The sequence below is a fragment of the Poecilia mexicana genome, unplaced genomic scaffold (genome assembly GCF_051168715.1).
Source record: "Poecilia mexicana isolate PSO_F unplaced genomic scaffold, ASM5116871v1 scaffold_9, whole genome shotgun sequence".
Taxonomy (NCBI): domain Eukaryota; kingdom Metazoa; phylum Chordata; class Actinopteri; order Cyprinodontiformes; family Poeciliidae; genus Poecilia; species Poecilia mexicana.
The window spans coordinates 1,459,518-1,478,940 of record NW_028263378.1 but is presented as its reverse complement, the minus strand read 5'-3'; the positions used below and the strand labels follow the sequence as shown (position 1 = coordinate 1,478,940).

General features: G+C 44.3%; 1 protein-coding gene across 4 annotated transcripts in view; it reads right to left on the bottom strand.

Moving 5' to 3' along the window:
- Positions 1-19,423, bottom strand: part of ddr2l (discoidin domain receptor family, member 2, like) — a 28,317-nt gene that overhangs the window by 2,319 nt on the left and 6,575 nt on the right. The window contains exons 2-18 of one of the 4 annotated variants that reach the window (XM_088008593.1): positions 12,170-12,268; positions 11,969-12,071; positions 11,595-11,670; positions 11,273-11,425; positions 10,992-11,139; positions 10,801-10,909; positions 10,541-10,730; positions 9,185-9,425; positions 8,954-9,052; positions 8,739-8,881; positions 8,530-8,641; positions 4,588-4,704; positions 2,389-2,633; positions 2,054-2,181; positions 1,447-1,644; positions 962-1,196; positions 743-892 (exon numbers count right to left, since the gene is read on the bottom strand). In XM_088008593.1, coding sequence (XP_087864719.1) covers positions 743-892; positions 962-1,196; positions 1,447-1,644; positions 2,054-2,181; positions 2,389-2,633; positions 4,588-4,704; positions 8,530-8,641; positions 8,739-8,881; positions 8,954-9,052; positions 9,185-9,425; positions 10,541-10,730; positions 10,801-10,909; positions 10,992-11,139; positions 11,273-11,425; positions 11,595-11,670; positions 11,969-12,071; positions 12,170-12,230 — 2,508 coding nt within the window. In that variant the 5' untranslated portion in view covers positions 12,231-12,268. Of the gene's footprint in view, positions 1-742; positions 893-961; positions 1,197-1,446; positions 1,645-2,053; positions 2,182-2,388; positions 2,634-4,587; positions 4,705-8,529; positions 8,642-8,738; positions 8,882-8,953; positions 9,056-9,184; positions 9,426-10,540; positions 10,731-10,800; positions 10,910-10,991; positions 11,140-11,272; positions 11,426-11,594; positions 11,671-11,968; positions 12,072-12,169; positions 12,269-19,423 lie in introns of all 4 variants that reach the window. The other 3 variants (XM_088008594.1, XM_015013710.2, XM_088008592.1) reach the window with 3 other exon arrangements.

Below are 19,423 nucleotides of genomic sequence, written 5' to 3'. Positions count from 1 at the left end.
ATTGTCGATTAATGTTTTTTTAGATACAAAATATTTCCAATTGATCAAATAAAAACATCACTTAGATATTCTGTCATCCTGCAGAGGACGCCACCGGTCATCCATAAACGGAACCAGTTGACAGTTGTAAGAGAAATAATGATGGCGGAGGCATCCCAGAGCACGAAAGAGACTTTGGTGTCGGATGCAAAATGTATTTCATATGATTCTGTTAAGAAATATAAACTCTCAACAAACTCCTTAAGTGTTTCATATTTAATCCTTATCTTTTATTTTTCTAGTCCTAGATTACAGTTTTATTATAGTTTGTAAATATGTCTAAGATTAATAATGTATGATAATCCCAATCTTCTGTTTATTCAGTCAGTATTTCATACAGCTGACACAAAACAACATTAAAGTTAATGTTTTTTTTTATTTAGCATATTATGAATGCAGCCCTCCATGTTAAGATGGTCAGCATTCTTAATACAAGAGAAAACTCAAGATTTTAAGAACATTAATTGTTCTTAATCAAATTAATCAATTAATTGTTAGTCAGTCAAACTCAAGTTTAGATTAACTCATTAACTGATAACTTTCATGCTGGTTGAACAGAAACAAACCTATAAAACACACCAATCACAATAAAAGTTCAGAATAACAGCAGCAAAATGACAGCAGCTCCCCCTTGTGGTCAAACTTCTTCTTACACCCTGAACAGACCAGAACTCCCAGCCTGGTTCTGATGGACCCGTCTCACCTGTCGGCCCTGGTTCCGGAAGAACTCGCCCGAGTTCTCGATGACCTGTTCGTCGGACAGCAGGCTGTACGGCTGCTCCTTACACAGAGTGAAGATTTCCCACAGCGTCACTCCGAACGCCCACACGTCGCTCGCCGTGGTGAACTTCCCCTGCAGGAGGCAGCAGGATGTTTAATCGGCTCATTTGATCTGACGGCCTGTTGGGTTTCACCTCCTCACCAGCAGGATGCTCTCCCAGGCCATCCAGCGGATGGGCAGCACGGCCCGGCCCTGGATCCGGTAGTAGTCGCTGCTGTACAGGTTCCTGCTCATCCCGAAGTCGGCGATCTTGATGGTGAGGCGGCGATCCAGCAGGCAGTTCCTGGTGGCCAGATCGCGATGGACGAAGTTCAGAGACGCCAGGTACTTCATCCCAGAGGAGATCTGGACGGCCATGTGGAGGAGGTCCGACAGGCTGCAGGGGGAGGAGGAGGCGGAGTCAGAAGGGAGGGAGTGGAGCCAGATGGGGAGGAGGTGGAGACAGATGGGGAGGAGGTGGAGACAGATGGGGAGAAGGTGGAGTCAGATGGAGAGAAGGTGGAGTCAGAAGAGAGGAGGCGGAGTCAGAAGTGCTTCAGAACCGCTAAAGGTTTGGGCTCCTTTTGCATGAATTTTGAAGCAGATTTTATGACATCATCACATATTGTTTTTACGCGGCGTTGCACCTGACAGAGGGAATGTTGTTGGCGTGCGTCAGCGTGCTCTCGATCTCACGCTGACACAGGAACATGTTCAGGTCTCCGTTCTCCATGTACTCCGTCACCATGCACAGCGGGTCGGACGACACACACACACACAGCAGCCGGATGATGTTCGGGTCGTCCAGCCGGGACATGATCTTGATTTCCTTCAGGAAGTCGTTCCTGGAGGACAGACAGAGGACAGACAGAGGACAGACAGTGGACAGCAGAGACGTCTTCAGTAAACGTTGGACCCTCAGACACAAACTAAAGTCTCCATCTGGATCCAGCTGAACCCAGAAGCTGCAGTACCAATTAGAAAAATCCCAATCAATGAGATTATTACTGAAAAGTTTCAGGAAAACTCATAAATTATACAGATGTATTTTATTACAGATTATTGGTAATATTGATGATCTATGGCTCTCAGTGGATCAGAACATTAAATCACATCAATAAAAAAGAAAAGATCAGTTTCTGAGAACTGATCTTTTCTTTGTTCCCAGTTCTGGTCTGGGCTCCTTTTGCATGAATTTCTGCATCAGTGCAGGGTCAGGGTTTGACCTCTGACCCTGTCCGTCTCTCTGAATACCTGGCCTGGCTCGTGGCGTCGGCCCTCAGCTGCTTCACCGCCACCAGAACCGAGTGTCCGTCTCTGTCGGGGAGGGGCGAGCCTTCCCCAAGGAATTCTGGGAGTCCCTCAGCCTCACAGAGGTGGACCTGCAGAGAGGAAGAGAGTTTCTGATTCTCTTTCATTTTCTGGGTATTTATGATGTAAAATATGTTATGCAAAAAAACTTGACTGATTAATAGATAAATCATAGCCCATGTATGTTGTTCTGCATGTTAGCTGTAATTGTTTACAATTAACATGTTGACTAATATACACTGAAAAGAAATGAATCTAAAACCAGGTGAGTGTTGTACCTCTCCAAACTGCCCCTCTCCCAGCTTCTCCCTGAAGATGAGCTGGTGTCGTGGGAACTCTGCGGCGGAGATGTCCTTCCTGGTGAGGGAGTCGACGGTCAGGGCGGGGACGGCGTACATGTTGCTACCGGTGACGCCCTGCAGCCGGACGATGTCCGTCTCGGCGTAGTGCGGCGCGTTGTTGTTGAAGGACTGGTGAGGCGTGCACTGGGTGACGTCCGGCTCGGCGTAGCCGCCGCCGCACGCTGTCAGACACACATCATCATCATCATCATCATCACCATCATCATCATCATCATCACAACCAGCAGCAGCTCAGACTTCATGTTTCAGCTCGATTTAAAGACGGAGGAATGAAATAAGGAAGGATGAGTTACAATATGATCTTAACAAGAAGAATTTACTTCAGCATTAAAATATCCAGGAATTAGTAAAATTAGAGATTAGGTAGAAAAAATAGATTAAACATGCAACACAATGAACTTTGCAGGAATATAACGTAATAAAGAAATAATGTGACGGTAGTGATAAAAAGGTGGCAGAACCACTAAATCTATCCTGATCAAATGTCATGTAGTTACAGAGTAATAACCAGTAATTACAGCTTAGTTAAAAAGACAATATGAACACATTAAAGCTATGAAGCATTTTGATCAAATAAATGACTGAGAGGCTACAGAGTATTTAACATATTAGCAAACAGTTTAGTACCAAATTAATGAGTAATTTTAACTTAGAGATAAGATTGTAAAAGAGGAGTAAAAGGTCCATAACAATAAACACAATTTATTATTATTATTATTATTATTATTATTATTATTACTAATTTAAGCTCTCTGTTGTTTTGATAGGTCAGTTATTAAATTATTGTAAAGGTCTAATAATTATGTGACACCATATGATGGTGAGCCAACTTGACCGTTTTAGATAAATGATATTTTTTAACATGCGTAATGAAAAATACTTACACCAAATGAAATAGCAACTTGAAATTTGTTGAAAAAAAAAAAGATAAATGTAGTAAACATGTAATTATGGCTCAATTATAGATAATATTTCTATTTTTTACAGAGTAATATTATGTAAAGACCAAAATAGAATCTAATACTTCGATAATAAGATGGTAATGGGGGAGAGCGAAATAATTATTAATGTAAAAACCAGTTAATCACATTTCAGTTAATATATTAATACAGAGGTTGCAGTATTATTATACAAATATCTAATTAAGGTGTTGAGTAATTATTAAAGTAAATTCTAATAGTTATTCTGTTGTAAAAAGATAATAAATGGTTAATCTAATGTACAAAATACTTTTTTATTAAAGTAGTTTTATCTGTACTAGTGAAGATGGTTCCACTGACTAATATTTTACAGATTACCCAAAAATACTTTTTATATTTTCTGTCCTTTTGTTTTCAGTTGTTTAACTTTGAGTTGATTTTTAGATTTCACTGTGCAGAGCGTTAAAACTCTGAACTCTCGCTCTTCCACCTGATAAACGTCTCAAGTCGTCACACCTTTCATCTCTTACCACCAAGCCATCCTGACGTCTGGCGACAGGAAGTCAGCAGCAGCAGGTCATAGAGAGGGTTACCGAGGAAGAGCGCTGGAGGAAGAGGAGACACGGAAAGAGGCAGAGAGCTGCAGGAGGAGGACAGGAGAATGAGGATGCAGGAAGATCCAGATGAGAAGAAGAAACAGAACAGACAGAGTCTGAGAAAAGTGAAGGAGGTGATCCAAATGTTCCCCTGCTGGGTGGGTGAGGTGCTTCTAATGGCCACCAGGGGGCAAAGTGGAGCAGAAACACTGATTTACAGAAACCCTTCAGATCTGGCAGCTAAAAGTCTAAAATTAGAAATGATCAAAAAATAAACCAGAGATTATAAGTTAAAAATCAAAGTAATTGAAAAGTGAACAGAAGCATAATCTGTCCTCTCTGTGTCTCTGGAGAATAAATATTAAAGGGACATTGCCCAAAGTTTTACTGCTATCAACAGTAAATTCAAACCTTTATTTGAAAACAAATAAATGAGTCTAATTAGAAGCTCATGATGTTTCCATAAACCAGGAAAACATCAGAGGACAGAGAAATCCCATCAACATCCAGCTGGGATCCAGTTACAGCAGACAGAAAGGTTCTGGTTCTGCTAAATGGAGCGGATTCATTTTGGGTCGATAAAAGTGAGTCTGGTGTACCTGAAGCCTCGGCGCTCTGCGACAGCTCCGGCAGCTTGTTCCTCAGGACGGCCGGGTTCTGGTACTGAGGGTCCAGCAGGAAGACCCTCTCATAGTGGGGGTCGGTGTTGGTGGGGCCTGGAGGCAAACGTACAACGTGAGCAAATAAAGTCTGACATCAACGCTGAAGTTTTGTTAATTCTTCAAGTAGTGAAACGTTCATATTCATGCTCTTATTTTGAAGTGGGTGAACACTGCTTACGCAGCAGGTCTGTTTCCTCTCCTCAGGTTCTCTACCTGAGCTACGGTGCAACAAATGACGTTTATTCCAAACCCAGATTGACTCGTTCTACAGTTTAAAATCCACTGATGCTCTTTCTGACTGAAGCTCTGCTGAGGCCAGCTGGTCATAATCAGCAGCAGAGTTAGAAAAACTCAACAACAATCAGACTGAAACCAGAAGTTCTGTTCCTGAGAATCACTTCCTGAGGCGCAATAACAAATCTGAACTGTTGAGGGCGATGTGTCGGCACATGTTATCAACATATTTAATTTAGCATTTGAGTGTTAGCTTCTGCTAAACACCATGTTGTTGTAGCGCTTTAGCATTAGCAGAGCTAATGTTTATGATTAGTGTTTTAAGATAATCGTAGCTAACGTTTTAGTTAGGATTGCCCATCATCTGTCTGTTGCAGTGTTTTATAAACTTTGGTGAAATCTATCAGATGTAAATCAGGGCTACGGGAACACTAAACATCTGAACGTCTGAACAACTTCCTCCTGGTTCCCATCTGCAGAAAAATCTGCGCTAATTCATCAGTCAGTTGGATCTGTCTGATCCAAACAGATCAACTGAACTCTGTGTGTTTTACCCTGTCCGGTGTGGCTTTTACCAGGATTTATTTATTTATTTGCATAGTTTCGCTTCTCTGAAACAGACAGATGTTACGTCTGCAGCTCCTCCAGAGCGCCGCTCTCCTGGGTAACGTGAACCCAGGAGGCTCCATTTGTTAAATCCGCTGGATGAGTTACTTCCAGCGGTTTTCAATTCTTTGCAGCGGCGTAGCTGCGTCTGCAGTGGTTGAGCAATGGACTGCGCATGTTACAGTCTAATTAACTTCTGCATCGTCATTTATTTCCTCAAGATAAACTGCCGGCTCCTCAAATGGATTAACACAACCAGGGGTGCAACTACATATTATTCAGGTGGATGTGAAAATATAAATGAACCATTTTTAATTAGTGTTGATTTTATTTTTGAACCCTTATTTATTGTAAAGTGTTGATTTTATTTTTGAACCCTTATTTATTTTGAAGTGTTGATTTTATTTTTGAACCTTCATTTATTGTAAAGTGTTGATTTTATTTTTGAACCTTCATTTATTGTAAAGTGTTGATTTTATTTTTGAACCCTTATTTATTTTGAAGTGTTGATTTTATTTTTGAACCCTTATTTATTTTGAAGTGGTGATTGTCTGAAAGCCCTTACACATGAATTGCCCCATGTGGGGTTTGATCCAACAACCTCAGGATTACCAGCATGGTGCTCTAACCTGCTGAGCTAACTCACCTACCTTACAAACTGATGAGTTTCCATGGATTTAAGAAGAACTGACATGATCTTACCACAATGAAGATTTGAGAAAAGTGCTTATATTCCAATGTTTTTCAAAACAACATACATAATATTTTATTTTCCAGAGATTTTGTATTTTGAAGTGTTGATATTATTTTTGGACCATTTTTAATTTTCAAGTGCTGATTGTATTTCAGAGATATTTTTTTATTTTAATGTGTTAATTTTATTTTTGAACCATTTTTTATTTGTAAGTATTGGTTTTATTTTTTAGCCATTTAGCCAAGTCTCTGTAGAACCATTTGTCTCTGCTAATGACATCTTCAATACATTTTTTGATCCCAGGGTTAGTTTATGGACTGTAATGTGAAATTAGGCACAAGTATAAGTCTGACAGTTTGTTCACCAAGTTACTGTGCTCTCTGAGAGGATCTGTAAGTATTTGACATTGTTCCATGCCCATCATTGACATTAGTCTCTAACAAAATGTGGATCATCTACCAGGAACACTGCAAAGAGCCTGAGTTTCTGTAGTGTAGTGGTTATCACGTTGGCTTTACACGCAAAAGGTCTCTGGTTCGAAACCAGACAGAAACAGATTTTTGCATGTTCTCTTCATCACAGGTGTTTACTAAAGGTCAACAAGGGCTCTGTGGTGTCATGGTCTGTCCTCTGAATCCAGGCATCTGAGTGCAAACCTCAGCTGAAATTTTCATGTTGCATCTCACATCATCAACTTTGGAACCTCAAACTGAAACAAAGCAGAGAAGTTCAGTTCCTGTAGTGTAGTGGTTATCACGTTTGCTTTACACGCAAAAGGTCTCTGGTTCGAAACCAGACAGAAATGGTTTTTGTAGGTTCTGCATCTCTTGGGGTGCAGTGAGACAACAAGAGCCTTCCTCTTTGGTGATGGTTCATTTGCCAATCGACTTCAATGTCGGCTTCTTTGAAATCGAAGCTACTTTACTTCAGTTACCAATTGGCAGTTCTATGGCGTAATGCACATGTGTCAAACTCAAGGCCCGTGGGCCACATGTGGCCCCCCAGCATTTTATAGGCCGATGATTGACGTAAAATAGGTTTTGAGCACAAATTGACTACAAACTACATTTCAACCAAAGGTTTGTAACGCGCTTCCTAACCAGACGCTCCAAAGCGTCCGGTCCATAACTCTTCAACTCGCTGTCAGCTCCGGTCAGAAAGACGCATTTAGTTCAGAGACCATGAGATGATATTCAGAAAGGATTTTTTTATTAATTGGTTTCAGTTGCCTCTGAGACTAAATCTCTGTGTAAAGTCTATCATGTCTGCCCATGTGACTTGTTTTTATTATTTGCTTGCTCACCTTTAATCACTGATTTAAATATTGTAATTTTTAAACTGAGCAGTAATTTTACATCCATTGAAACTCAAATGTAATATTTAAAACTTTAATACATAAAATCAGTTATTTAACAATATGAGGTGTTTAATTTATTTTTAACATTGTATTTTATACATTTATGCTGGGGCTGCCCAAGTTTTCCAGAGCTACCATCTGCAGTTTTAGATGGTTCCTTCTCTAACACACCTGGACCATTGACTTATTATAAGCCTCTACAGACCTGAATGAGGGAAGTCAACCTTTTGTCTGGGGTGTTTTATCAGGGATGCCCTCCTGATCTGTACCGTCAATGAGGCCCGTTGAGGGGGGCCAATATGCTGAAGTGGCCCTCGGTGAAATTGAGTTTGACACCCCTGCATTAGGTCATCATGCTAAAGGTCATTAGTCGGCCTTGATGCTAAATCCAGGTTCTAGAAGCTCAGTGGGATTTCAGAGCGATGCCACTGAGGCCCAGTTTGACGTCCATGTTTCTCTGACAGGAAGCTGAGGAGCAGCAGGAGGAGCAACATGCAAACAGAACTCAGACAGAGCAGGACTTCATCTGAGAGCAAGCCTCTGCTTCACCCTGCAGCCAACATGACTTCCTGTAGTTAAAACTGGCATCACTTCCTGGATAAACAGACGCACAAAGCCTGAGTGGCGGGTCAGGCTTCGGATCTGACAGTCGTGTTGCTCTTTGTGCTGGAAGGGTTGAGGCGGCAGCTGGAAAACCATTTGTCCTGACAGACTGCGAGTTGTTGGCCTTCTGCTGACAAATGTTTCCTCCATCTGAGCTCTAGATGTTTCCTCTGATGACCTTTAAATGAATTATGTCTCATCTCATCCCTACAAACAGTCAAAAAGTGTTTTTCTAGAAAATACTTCTGTTTTTCTGTGATAAAACATGAAGCAGCTGCCGACTCTGTGTCTTCAGAACATAAGACGCTTCAGCGCTGAGATGAACAGTAATGAATCTTAAGACCTGAACAGGTAAACCGTAGTGGCTTCCCAGTGACAGCGCTACCTGCTGGAGGATGCCGGGAGCGCGGCGGCACCGGGGGCGTCTGCAGGATTATGGTGTCGCTGCAGGACGACAGGCGGACCGTCACCTCCTCATCCAGGATCTGACGAGGAGCCTGGGTCCGAAAAAATTAACTTTTACTTTTCAATTCACAGGATCTGTATTTTAACTAAGATCAGTTCAAGAAAGATATGTGTTTTTTTTCTTTGCACCTTCTCCAGCACCTTGCAGACACACTGGCACCAGAGGATGAGGAAGATGATGATGACCAGCAGGAGGATGATGGTCACCAGGCAGCCAATCAGGATGGGCGTGTTCCCTTCGTCGGAGCTGCTGCTGGCGGACGGAGCAGCTGCTGAGGAGAACCGGAGAGAACATGAAGGTTTCTGCAGGAAACTAAACAATCTGAAGGAACATGATGTCTTACCTGTGTTATCAGACTTTGGTGTGGTTGTCATGGTGATGTCCCTATGTCCTCCTGGAACAGATGTCCCCATCAGTGGCTGTTGTGTTGGCAGGATGATGTCTTCTAGTAAACAAAAACATTGTCATTTTTTATGTTTTACAACCTGCACAAAGTTTGACTTTGTGGTAAATTGCTAAAAAGCAGAGAACCGAACACTCAGCCCTGAGGAACGCCGATAGGCTGAATCGTTACCTGACTGAAATGAGATCTCACTGAACATCATCCAGACGTCTGCGTAGTAGAAGCGGCAGCGGAGCGACCTGGCGGCCCGGCGGCTCAGCGGCACAGTGACGTAACGGGCGCTCGGGTTCCTGTCGTCCAGAATGGTGGAGAAGGAAACGGGCTCCGGCTCCCAGCTGAGGGAAGGCTTAAACCAGCAGGACACGGAGGAGAAGATCTTCACACCGCGGGTGTACATGTTGTTACTGTGAACCTGCATCAGGAAGGGAAGTGAAGAGTTGGACAGAAAGACAGAGGAGGACAAACGAGTCAATGTTGGGAAAAACAAACATCTCTTTCAAGACAAACTGTTCAAAAGTCACTGAATTTGTTACTAGTTGCTTTTTTAAAAAAATAAGAGGGTCAGACCACCAAACCCCCTGTGTTCAGCCCCACATTAGGCTCCGCCCTCTGTGTCTCTTGGCTCCGCCCTCTGTGTCTCTTGGCTCCGCCCACTGTGGTGAAACGTTTTTACATTTGTCTGGAGGCGGGGCCAGGCATTCGGGGCCTTGCGTTCGGGGCCTTGCGTTCGGGGCCACGTGTTCGGGGCCACGTGTTCGGGGCCATACCTTCGGGGCCACGCGTTTGGGGCCAGGCGTTCGGGGCCTTGCGTTCGGGGCCAGGCGTTCGGGGGCAGGCGTTCGGGGCCTTGCGTTCGGGGCCAGGCGTTCGGGGCCACGCGTTCGGGGCCACGCGTTCGGGGCCACGCGTTCGGGGCCTTGTGTTCGGGGCCAGGCGTTCGGGGCCACGCCTTCGGTGCCACACATTCGGGGCCAGGCGTTCGGGGCCACGCGTTCGGGGCCTTGTGTTCGGGGCCAGGCGTTCGGGGCCACGCCTTCGGTGCCACACATTCGGGGCCAGGTGTTCACAGGAGGGTTTAGTTCCACTCTAACTGAGGCAGTGAGGCCTTTAAAACTGAATGTTCTGGTTCTTCTGGACCTCCTGAGCCCCTGATGAGCTGTTGGGGTGATTCTGGTGGGTCGGCCCGACCACTCTTTCATGTCTCCTCCATGTTTGGATCATGTTTGTCCCGAAGCCTCAGAGTCTCTGTAACGTCTCCCCACTGATACATGTCAGGGACTTTGGGCCTGGTGTGGTTAGTTAAATGCAACCAGAGAAAGTGGTTAATCCCAGTTAATTCTGGGTTTAAGAGGAAAGGAATTACTGTCACCCAGGACGGGTGTGGTCAGGACAACTTCCTGAGTTTTCTCTGGTCAGTTTTGTCTGATATTTGAATTTATTTGATGATTTTCTTCATGACACTGTAACTGTGAACTTTCTGGATGTTTTAAAGTCTGAGTGAAATGAGAAGAGAGCTGAGCTGCAGACCTTCATGGAGGTGAAGTTCCTCAGCCTGTCGAACACAAACTCCATCTCCACGTATCCCTGAGTCCCCGGCGTGTCGTTCCTCCAGCCCAGGTAGTCGTATCCCTGCCACACGTTGTACTGGCGGATTGCCAGGAAGTCGTCGCGGCCCGTCACGCCGTCCGTCAGCTGACCCAGGCCTCCGGACAGCTTCCTGTTAGGAGAGACGCCGTCAGTCAGAGGGAACTGGGGAGCTGGACCAGCTGGTGTTTAAACATTCTGACCTTTTCTCGTGGACGCCGTCGTACGTGGAGTCGTTGAGGCTGATTACTGACGGGTTACCGGGCGCCGTCATGAGCTGACCCTCTGGAGCGCTGTAGGACAGCAGCCCGTCTGCAGACAGCAGGGAGAAACCTGAAGGGTTCTGCTTCATGATCAAAATCTGAAACGGATCTCTGCCCAGCGTGCGGCGTACCGTCCCAGGGACAGCCGTACAGCTCCACCCTCATGCAGACGGTGGAGGACAGCCTGGTGACGGGGATGACGCGGACGAAGCGCGCGATGATCGGAGGCTTCAGGTCGTTGGAGAAAATGCCGTAGGTGTCTTTGTTTCCGTCCAGGACCTGAAGGAAACAAAAGTCTAAAATAAAATTTACTGACAGAGTAAAACCTGGCTCTGACTCAGTGAACCAGTCTGAACTGGTTCCCTCCAGTCCAGCTCCAGTTGTTCGGTTCTGTTGTATTCGGGTCTCTCACCTCCTTTCCCAGCCGGTTCTTCCAGGACTTCCACAGCTGTCCGTCTCGGCTGTAGTTCAGGCGGTAATGCGTGGCGAACTCCTTCCCCAGACCTCTGGCGTACCGACCCTGAGTCCCGAACAGCGTCAGGAAGGTGAGTCTGCGCAGGTCGATCTGCAGCAGAGCGTCAGTTCAAACCTTTCAGTCTGAATGAGCAGCATCACTTCCTGCTCCACCTTCCACTCCTCACCACCTTCACCTCATCTAAACCACGTAGAGCCTAAAGCCAGAGCAGAGCTGCTGTTCAGATTGATTTTTAACCTTTGACCCTTTTGAAACCAACCTGCAGGTACTGAGAGTCTGAAGGCTCCAGCTGCCCTTCAGGACACCAGGCTCCGTCTCCGTCCTCAGAGTTCAGCCTGCAAGTCAAACATGTTGGAAAAAAGTCTGAAGGTTCACAAGGTTTGATTTGAAACGGCATGCAGAAAGAACCAGGCTGGGATTCGAACCCAGAACCTCAACTGTGCTGCAGCCACATCACATTCACAACCCTTCACAGTAAAACTGATTCTCCTAGAGCCATCATTTTATTTTTGTTTAGGTTTATTACATTTTATTCAATGGGGCATTAAAATGTTATGATAGAAAATGACATTAAAATGATTTCACAAAAACCGATATTCCTTCCAGTCTCCGGCTCCATGGAGCCTGGCTGACCTGGCGTACTGCGGCCCGGTGGTCTCGTACCACCGGCTGGACGCCGTCAGGTCCTCGTTGGGGATCCGTCCGTCCTCCATGCCCAACGCATAGCGACAATGTTCTGAACACAGAATCACAAAGAGCCGTTTTACTCAGAGGTTCCAGAACCGTGGGGGTTTGGGTCACGTCGGGGCGGCCATCTTGTCTCAGCGTGTTCACCTGGATCGATCTGTCCAATGGCTGCTGGAAGCTGAAGGATCAGCAGCAGGAAGAGGTGCATGATGGTCCAACGGTCACAACAGCAGGCGCGCTACATCTCTGATAGGAAAACAGGAAAAATTATTCAACTTTTACATCAGTGATGGTTTTTATGTAGTGATCAGAGACAGATGTTACATTTCCAATCAGATTCCATCTTCATTCGATGAACTGAACCAGATTTCTCTCCATGTGCATTTAGAACCATTCGCTTTATTTATGGAAACTTTTTGACTTTTTTAGAGAGAAATTTTCCTCTAAAGCTCTGAACAGTTTGAATTTGTCTTTTAACCAGAACCAGAACCAGAACCAGAACCAGGACCAGAACCAGGACCAGAACCAGGACCAGGAGTTACTGAAGTCAAACTGACACACAGAAGATCATAAAAAATGAAATATTCACAGAAACAGGAAAGTTTACATGATCCATCCAGCAGGATGTGAGCCGCGCATCCTCAGCATGTTGTGTTTGTTGCCAAGGTGACCAGAAATCCAGAAAGTTTCAGTTTGATGTGGGATTTTCTGACCTTAACTTTTAGAAACATACAAATCCCACAGAGCTGAGGGTTAGGGTTCAGGGTCCTGCAGAAACATTCAGGACTCCAGTCTTCAGCCTTCAAACATTTTAGACAAAGATCCAACATTCCTTTTACGACATGCAGCGACAGACGGGTTTTATTTATTACAGTCAGACCCGGTCCAGGACATGCAGAACTGTTTGGTTCTGAGACTCGACCAAACTGTTTGTGTTTCCTGCTGCAGGTCAGCGTCTGAACGGCTGAATTAATGACGGTTTCTGTGTGATTTCATCATGTTGCTGCTGTCGGCGCGCTCACTGAGGTTACACAACAGAAACATCTCAGGCTCCACATTCATTTCTGATCCCCTCTCTGCTGCCAAGGCCCGTTTCAGAGGGACGGACGTCTCTCCAGGGAAAACAGCTGGACAGGGCGGGAAGAACGAGGACCGGACAAACTGGGAGAGAGGGACGGACACAAAGACAGGAAGAAGGAACGCTGAGCTGATAAGAAGTAAAAGAAAAACAGGCAGAAAGAAATGAAGGAAGGAGAAAAGGTCCAGAGAACAAAGAAGGGAAGAAGAAGAGAGCAGGAAGCTGAACTTTCCATGGTTTTAAAAGGTCATTAAACTTTACAAGGTCATTTATTTAAATGTTAGATATTACAACTTTTATAATTCTGAGACTTAACAACCAAAACTCTTTCAACATGGCATGAAATGTTAACAATGCAGACAAAATCCTAAAGTTTAAAGTAAAAACCAACGAGGAACAAACCCATCCAGCCACCAGACAGGTGAAATAATCTGGATCTTACAGTTTGACTGAGGAGAAACACGAATACTTTGTATTCAACTGATGAGTGGAAAAAAAGTAAATTAAATTAGAATAAAGCTCAGTGGCTCCACATAACAAAACATCTGAATCGTTTCCGTTGCAGCAAGGAGGCAACGGCAACACCAACACCAACGGCAACACCAACACCAACACCAACACCAACACCAACGGCAACAGCAACGGCAACAGCAACACCAACGGCAACACCAACACCAACACCAACACCAACACCAACGGCAACAGCAACGGCAACAGCAACACCAACGGCAACACCAACACCAACACCAACGGCAACAGCAACAGCAACGGCAACACCAACACCAACAGCAACACCAACACCAACACCAACGGCAACAGCAACAGCAACGGCAACACCAACACCAACACCAACACCAACACCAACGGCAACGGCAACAGCAACACCAACAGCAACAGCAACAGCAACACCAACACCAACGGCAACAGCAACAGCAACGGCAACACCAACACCAACAGCAACACCAACACCAACGGCAACAGCAACAGCAACGGCAACACCAACACCAACAGCAACACCAACACCAACGGCAACAGCAACGGCAACAGCAACACCAACACCAACACCAACGGCAACAGCAACGGCAACAGCAACACCAACACCAACAGCAACACCAACACCAACACCAACAGCAACACCAACACCAACGGCAACAGCAACGGCAACAGCAACACCAACACCAACACCAACGGCAACAGCAACGGCAACACCAACACCAACAGCAACACCAACACCAACACCAACAGCAACACCAACACCAACACCAACACCAACGGCAACAGCAACACTAACGGAGGATTCATTTCACATCGGTACCAATAAACATGGAGGTTTTAAAGACCAAAATTCATCAATGCTTTATGAAATATTTTATTCTTTCATATTTAGCTAATATGCAGATTCACTTGCCTAATTAAACATTTAGATGGTGAGCTAAATATTTAGCTCTAAACTAAATGTCTAGTTAGCAAACTAAGTAGCTCAGAGATAAATGTTTATCTTCCTTATTAAAGATGTAGTTTAGAGTTCAATATTAAATGTGTAAATGAAATATTTATCTTGATATCTAAATTAATTTGAAAGTGTAGAATTTATAAATGAATAACATGATGAAAATATGAGCTTGAAAAATAAAACCCCGTTTAGCTTCTGACTGTAACTTTACAATCGTCTCTCCTGTCAAACTGAGACCCTGCAGGAGAATCTCTGCATGTTTGACCTGAAAGCTGCAGCTCAGCTCAGGTTCCAGGTTCACCTCATTCAGCACTGAAACTCCAACAGCAACTAAACCTGCAGCAACATGTTGGGGACGGTTCCAGTCAGGCCTCAGATTATTCTGCTGCTTATTCAACAAAACTGAACCTGAAAGTATTAAATGACCTGAAAACTTCCTCCTGCAGCTCCTGAAACAATCTCTTTATTTCTGTCAGAAATGTCTGTCTTGGTCTCAGGAAGTGACTTTATTGACTTGGTCCAGAGGAAAAGGCCGAGCCGGAGGCAGAGCGAGGGAGAGGAAGCGGCTTTATGTAATGTTCTGGCCGGAGCTCAGATTCCTGCACCGTTGCTCATCTCTGCAGCTCAAATCACATGACAGCAGAGGGAAAGACACGGGGGACCGAAAACAAACCGGGTCCAGATGACGGTTCACTGACCAAACATCTGCAAACAAAACATCATTTCAAACATTTTTTAAATAATCTGAAACATATTTTCTGCAGCGGGAAATAAAACTCCTCCAGGAGCCGTAAAAGAAATAATAAGAATATATCTCAGCATGTTGCTGCCTCAGTGAGGGACCAGGCCTGAAACAGCGCCACGCCTGGCAGCTCGTGGTATTACACCCTACAGTTTGGCTCCAGTAAAAACATGCAGCAGAACCTCTGCAGGTTCGGCTCAGTGTGCATCATGTTCTGAACCCTAAAACTCAAAGATTTAGCCGTTATTTTCCCCAAACCAACAACCAGGCAGCAGATTATTTCATTTAGGCTGAAATTCTGGACATTTCGGATTAAAACAGTGACAGTTTGGGATGTTTTGTAGTAATTAAGGAACATTTTGATTCCTGACTCAGTCTGCAGACATTTAACTCAGTAACACGTTCACCTTCATGAATCCTCCCAACAAAACAAAGAAAAACGATTATTTACTGAACGCTTGCCTCAGCATCATCATCATCATCATCATCATCATCATCATCATCATCATCATCATCAGCAGCAGCATGACGCCTCAGACACAAACTGGTTCATTTTATCTCTAATCCCTGAATAAAATCAGACACGTTTGGTCCCCAGATAAATAAAATCCTTCAGTAAAACCAGACATTAACATGAACATGGTGACGCCTCGCTGTAAATGTTCCTTACAGGCTCCGGTAGCTTTACTGGCCTTAAACTGACAGGAAACCAGCAGAGAGGAAACGCAGCAAACGGGCCGGGCTGTGAGCAGAACCCGGGACAAACCAGAACCAACGGCTCCGGTTGGTCCAGAACCCACTTCAACCCAAAACAAGTCAGACGTTAAACGGTTTGACTTCCTGCTTTGAATAAAAATAAAAACCAAACTCTGATCATAAACAGTTTGGTGATTCTTCTCTGTTTCTATGAACTAATGAAGGAACCAGAACCTGATCAATAACAACATTCATTCTGATAAGATGATTAAAGTCTCGAGGTTTAAAACATTTCTTTCAGCTGCTTCAGATGATTTATGGGATCCACTTCAGCCGCTTTGCTGCAGCAATCATCTAAAATAACTCTGTTCTGGTTAATTAGCTGCGGCACAGAGTTACTCTGTTTTTTTTCTCCTTTCCTTCTTCACTCTTCTCTTCTTATCTCCTTTGTCTGTTTCCCTCTTCCTCGTCCTCGTGCCCCTCCTCCTCCTCCTCCTCTTCCTCCTCCTCCTCCTCCTCCTCCGTCAGAACGAACTGAAGCCAAAAGCCTCAACATTCCAAACATTCAACGCAACCCAGATTTCTCCCTGCTCCTTTTCCCGGCCCGTCTCCGGCTCACACAAACACACAGGAATCCGTTCCTCTGCTCCTCACCAGATCCCAGCTTATCGGGGTGAAGGAGGCAGAGTTCACTGGGAGCAGAGCAGCAGAGGAACCTGCGTTAAATCCGTCTGACGGCCCGACAAAAGGCCAGAACAGACGGCCTGCCTGAGGTCCAGCAGCACAACACGCCCAGAACCGTTTCCTCAGTCTGGAGCCTTTTGCTTCTTGCAATAATCCTGAAGCTAAAGTCTAAGGTTAAAGGTCAAAGTGTATTACAGCATTTATCCTTAGTGTGTTCTCATAATTAAAAATCCAAAGTGAGTTTAAATTTATCTGGTTAAGACGCTGATTTTCAGAGATTTGGTTGAAGTTATTTTGTTTTTATTTTGGGGCGTTGGAGGACAGGCTGACTCCATCCAGGTTCATCTCTGGTTTTTCTTTCTCTATGAAATCATAAATATATGGATCAAAACTCATCCTGCTTTATACCAACTGCAGGGGATATTTAATCCTCTTTATGCTTTTTCTTCTGGGTTTTAGCTTTTGGTGCAGACAGAGAACAGCAGCTGAAGCAACGCTACACGGCTCGTTAAATGGGAAGGAAGGATCAGTACGTAACACCATGAAAGATTAGAAAGACAGGAGGAAACCTAACAAACCAGCAAACAACAAGTGATTTAAAAGAGCTCTGAGGGAAACCAGTCAATAACAGTACAGAACAACTGCTTTCATCAAAACTCAAATTCAGATGGAGAGCATAACTTCTGCTCCAGTTCTGACCAGCATTCTTACTCTGATGAGCTCATCGTTACCCTTAGCAACTGTGTTTGGTAAAATATCAGCAAGTTATGGTGAAGGAAAGCAGCTGAAAGTCTCACTTTTCAGTCAGTCTGATTTTGCCTTGTGAGGGTTTAGCTAGCTGTAGCATGTAGCCGTCAAAACGCTCTTCCACCAAAGTGTCCCAGACCCAGAAAGTCTCATCATGTGGTGGATAAGAGAAGTTAAATCTCAGGCAACATATTCAGTCCAACCATCTCTGCTTCACTTGGCTCAGACACAGGGAAGAAAAAGGTTTTAGCTGCAGGTAAACACAGGAGGAACATCTGGAGAGAGCAGTGAGTGATTTATTGATATAAGGAAGACCTGAACTGAGTCTGATGTGATTAAATCTCTATTGACTCTTTTGAGATAAACAGCACATTTAATATGAAACCACCCAAAGCTAAGCGACGCGTCCGACTCCATGTTGGATTAGCAAACAGCATCAGGTGAAACGGTCAACATGATTCTTTAACGTCTCTGAGGAAACTTTCTGTCCAGGCGCTTCAGATCAACGTTTCTTCAGATCAACGTTTCTCCAGATCAACGTTTCTCCAGATCAACGTTTCTCCAGATCAACGTTTCTCCAGATCAACGTTTCTTCAGATCAACGTTTCTCCAGATCAACGTTTCTCCAGATCAACGTTTCTCCAGATCAACGTTTCTCCAGATCAACGTTTCTTCAGATCAACGTTTCTCCAGATCAACGTTTCTCCAGATCAACGTTTCTCCAGATCAACGTTTCTTCAGATCAACGTTTCTCCAGATCAACGTTTCTCCAGATCATCGTTTCTCCAGATCAACGTTTCTTCAGATCAACGTTTCTCCAGATCAACGTTTCTCCAGATCAACGTTTCTCCAGATCAATGTTTCTTCAGATCAACGTTTCTTCAGATCAACGTTTCTTCAGTTTCTTCAGATCAACGTTTCTTCAGATCAACGTTTCTCCAGATCAACGTTTCTCCAGATCAACGTTTCTCCAGATCAACGTTTCTCCAGATCATCGTTTCTTCAGATCAACGTTTCTCCAGATCAATGTTTCTTCAGATCAACGTTTCTCCAGATCAACGTTTCTCCAGATCAATGTTTCTTCAGATCAACGTTTCTTCAGTTTCTTCAGATCAACGTTTCTCCAGATCAACGTTTCTCCAGATCAACGTTTCTCCAGATCAACGTTTCTCCAGATCATCGTTTCTCCAGATCAACGTTTCTCCAGATCAACGTTTCTCCAGATCAACGTTTCTCCAGATCAACGTTTCTCCAGATCATCGTTTCTTCAGATCAACGTTTCTCCAGATCAATGTTTCTTCAGATCAACGTTTCTTCAGTTTCTTCAGATCAACGTTTCTTCAGATCAACGTTTCTTCAGTTTCTTCAGATCAACGTTTCTTCAGATCAACGTTTCTTCAGATCAACGTTTCTCCAGATCAACGTTTCTTCAGATCGTTTCTTCAGATCAACGTTTCTCCAGATCAACGTTTCTTCAGATCGTTTCTTCAGATCAACGTTTCTCCAGATCAACGTTTCTCCAGATCAACGTTTCTCCAGATCAACGTTTCTTCAGATCAACGTTTCTCCAGATCGTTTCTCCAGATCAACGTTTCTCCAGATCAACGTTTCTTCAGATCAACGTTTCTCCAGATCAACGTTTCTCCAGATCAACGTTTCTTCAGATCAACGTTTCTCCAGATCGTTTCTCCAGATCAACGTTTCTCCAGATCAACGTTTCTTCAGATCAACGTTTCTCCAGATCGTTTCTCCAGATCAAAGTTTCTCCAGATCAACGTATCTTCAGATCTATGTTCCTCCTGTTGCTTCACTTCCTGTCCCGCTTCATTTGCATCGCCATGAACATGTTCATCTGGTTAGAGCCGTAAATAAATAACAGATTTTTGACACTACATCATGAAGTAAAGCGAAACATTTTCCCCTCCCCCAGGAATGTCGTGTCTTTCCATGAACAGACTGGATGAGATGCTGTGAAACCAGAACTGATGCAGATCACTGGAT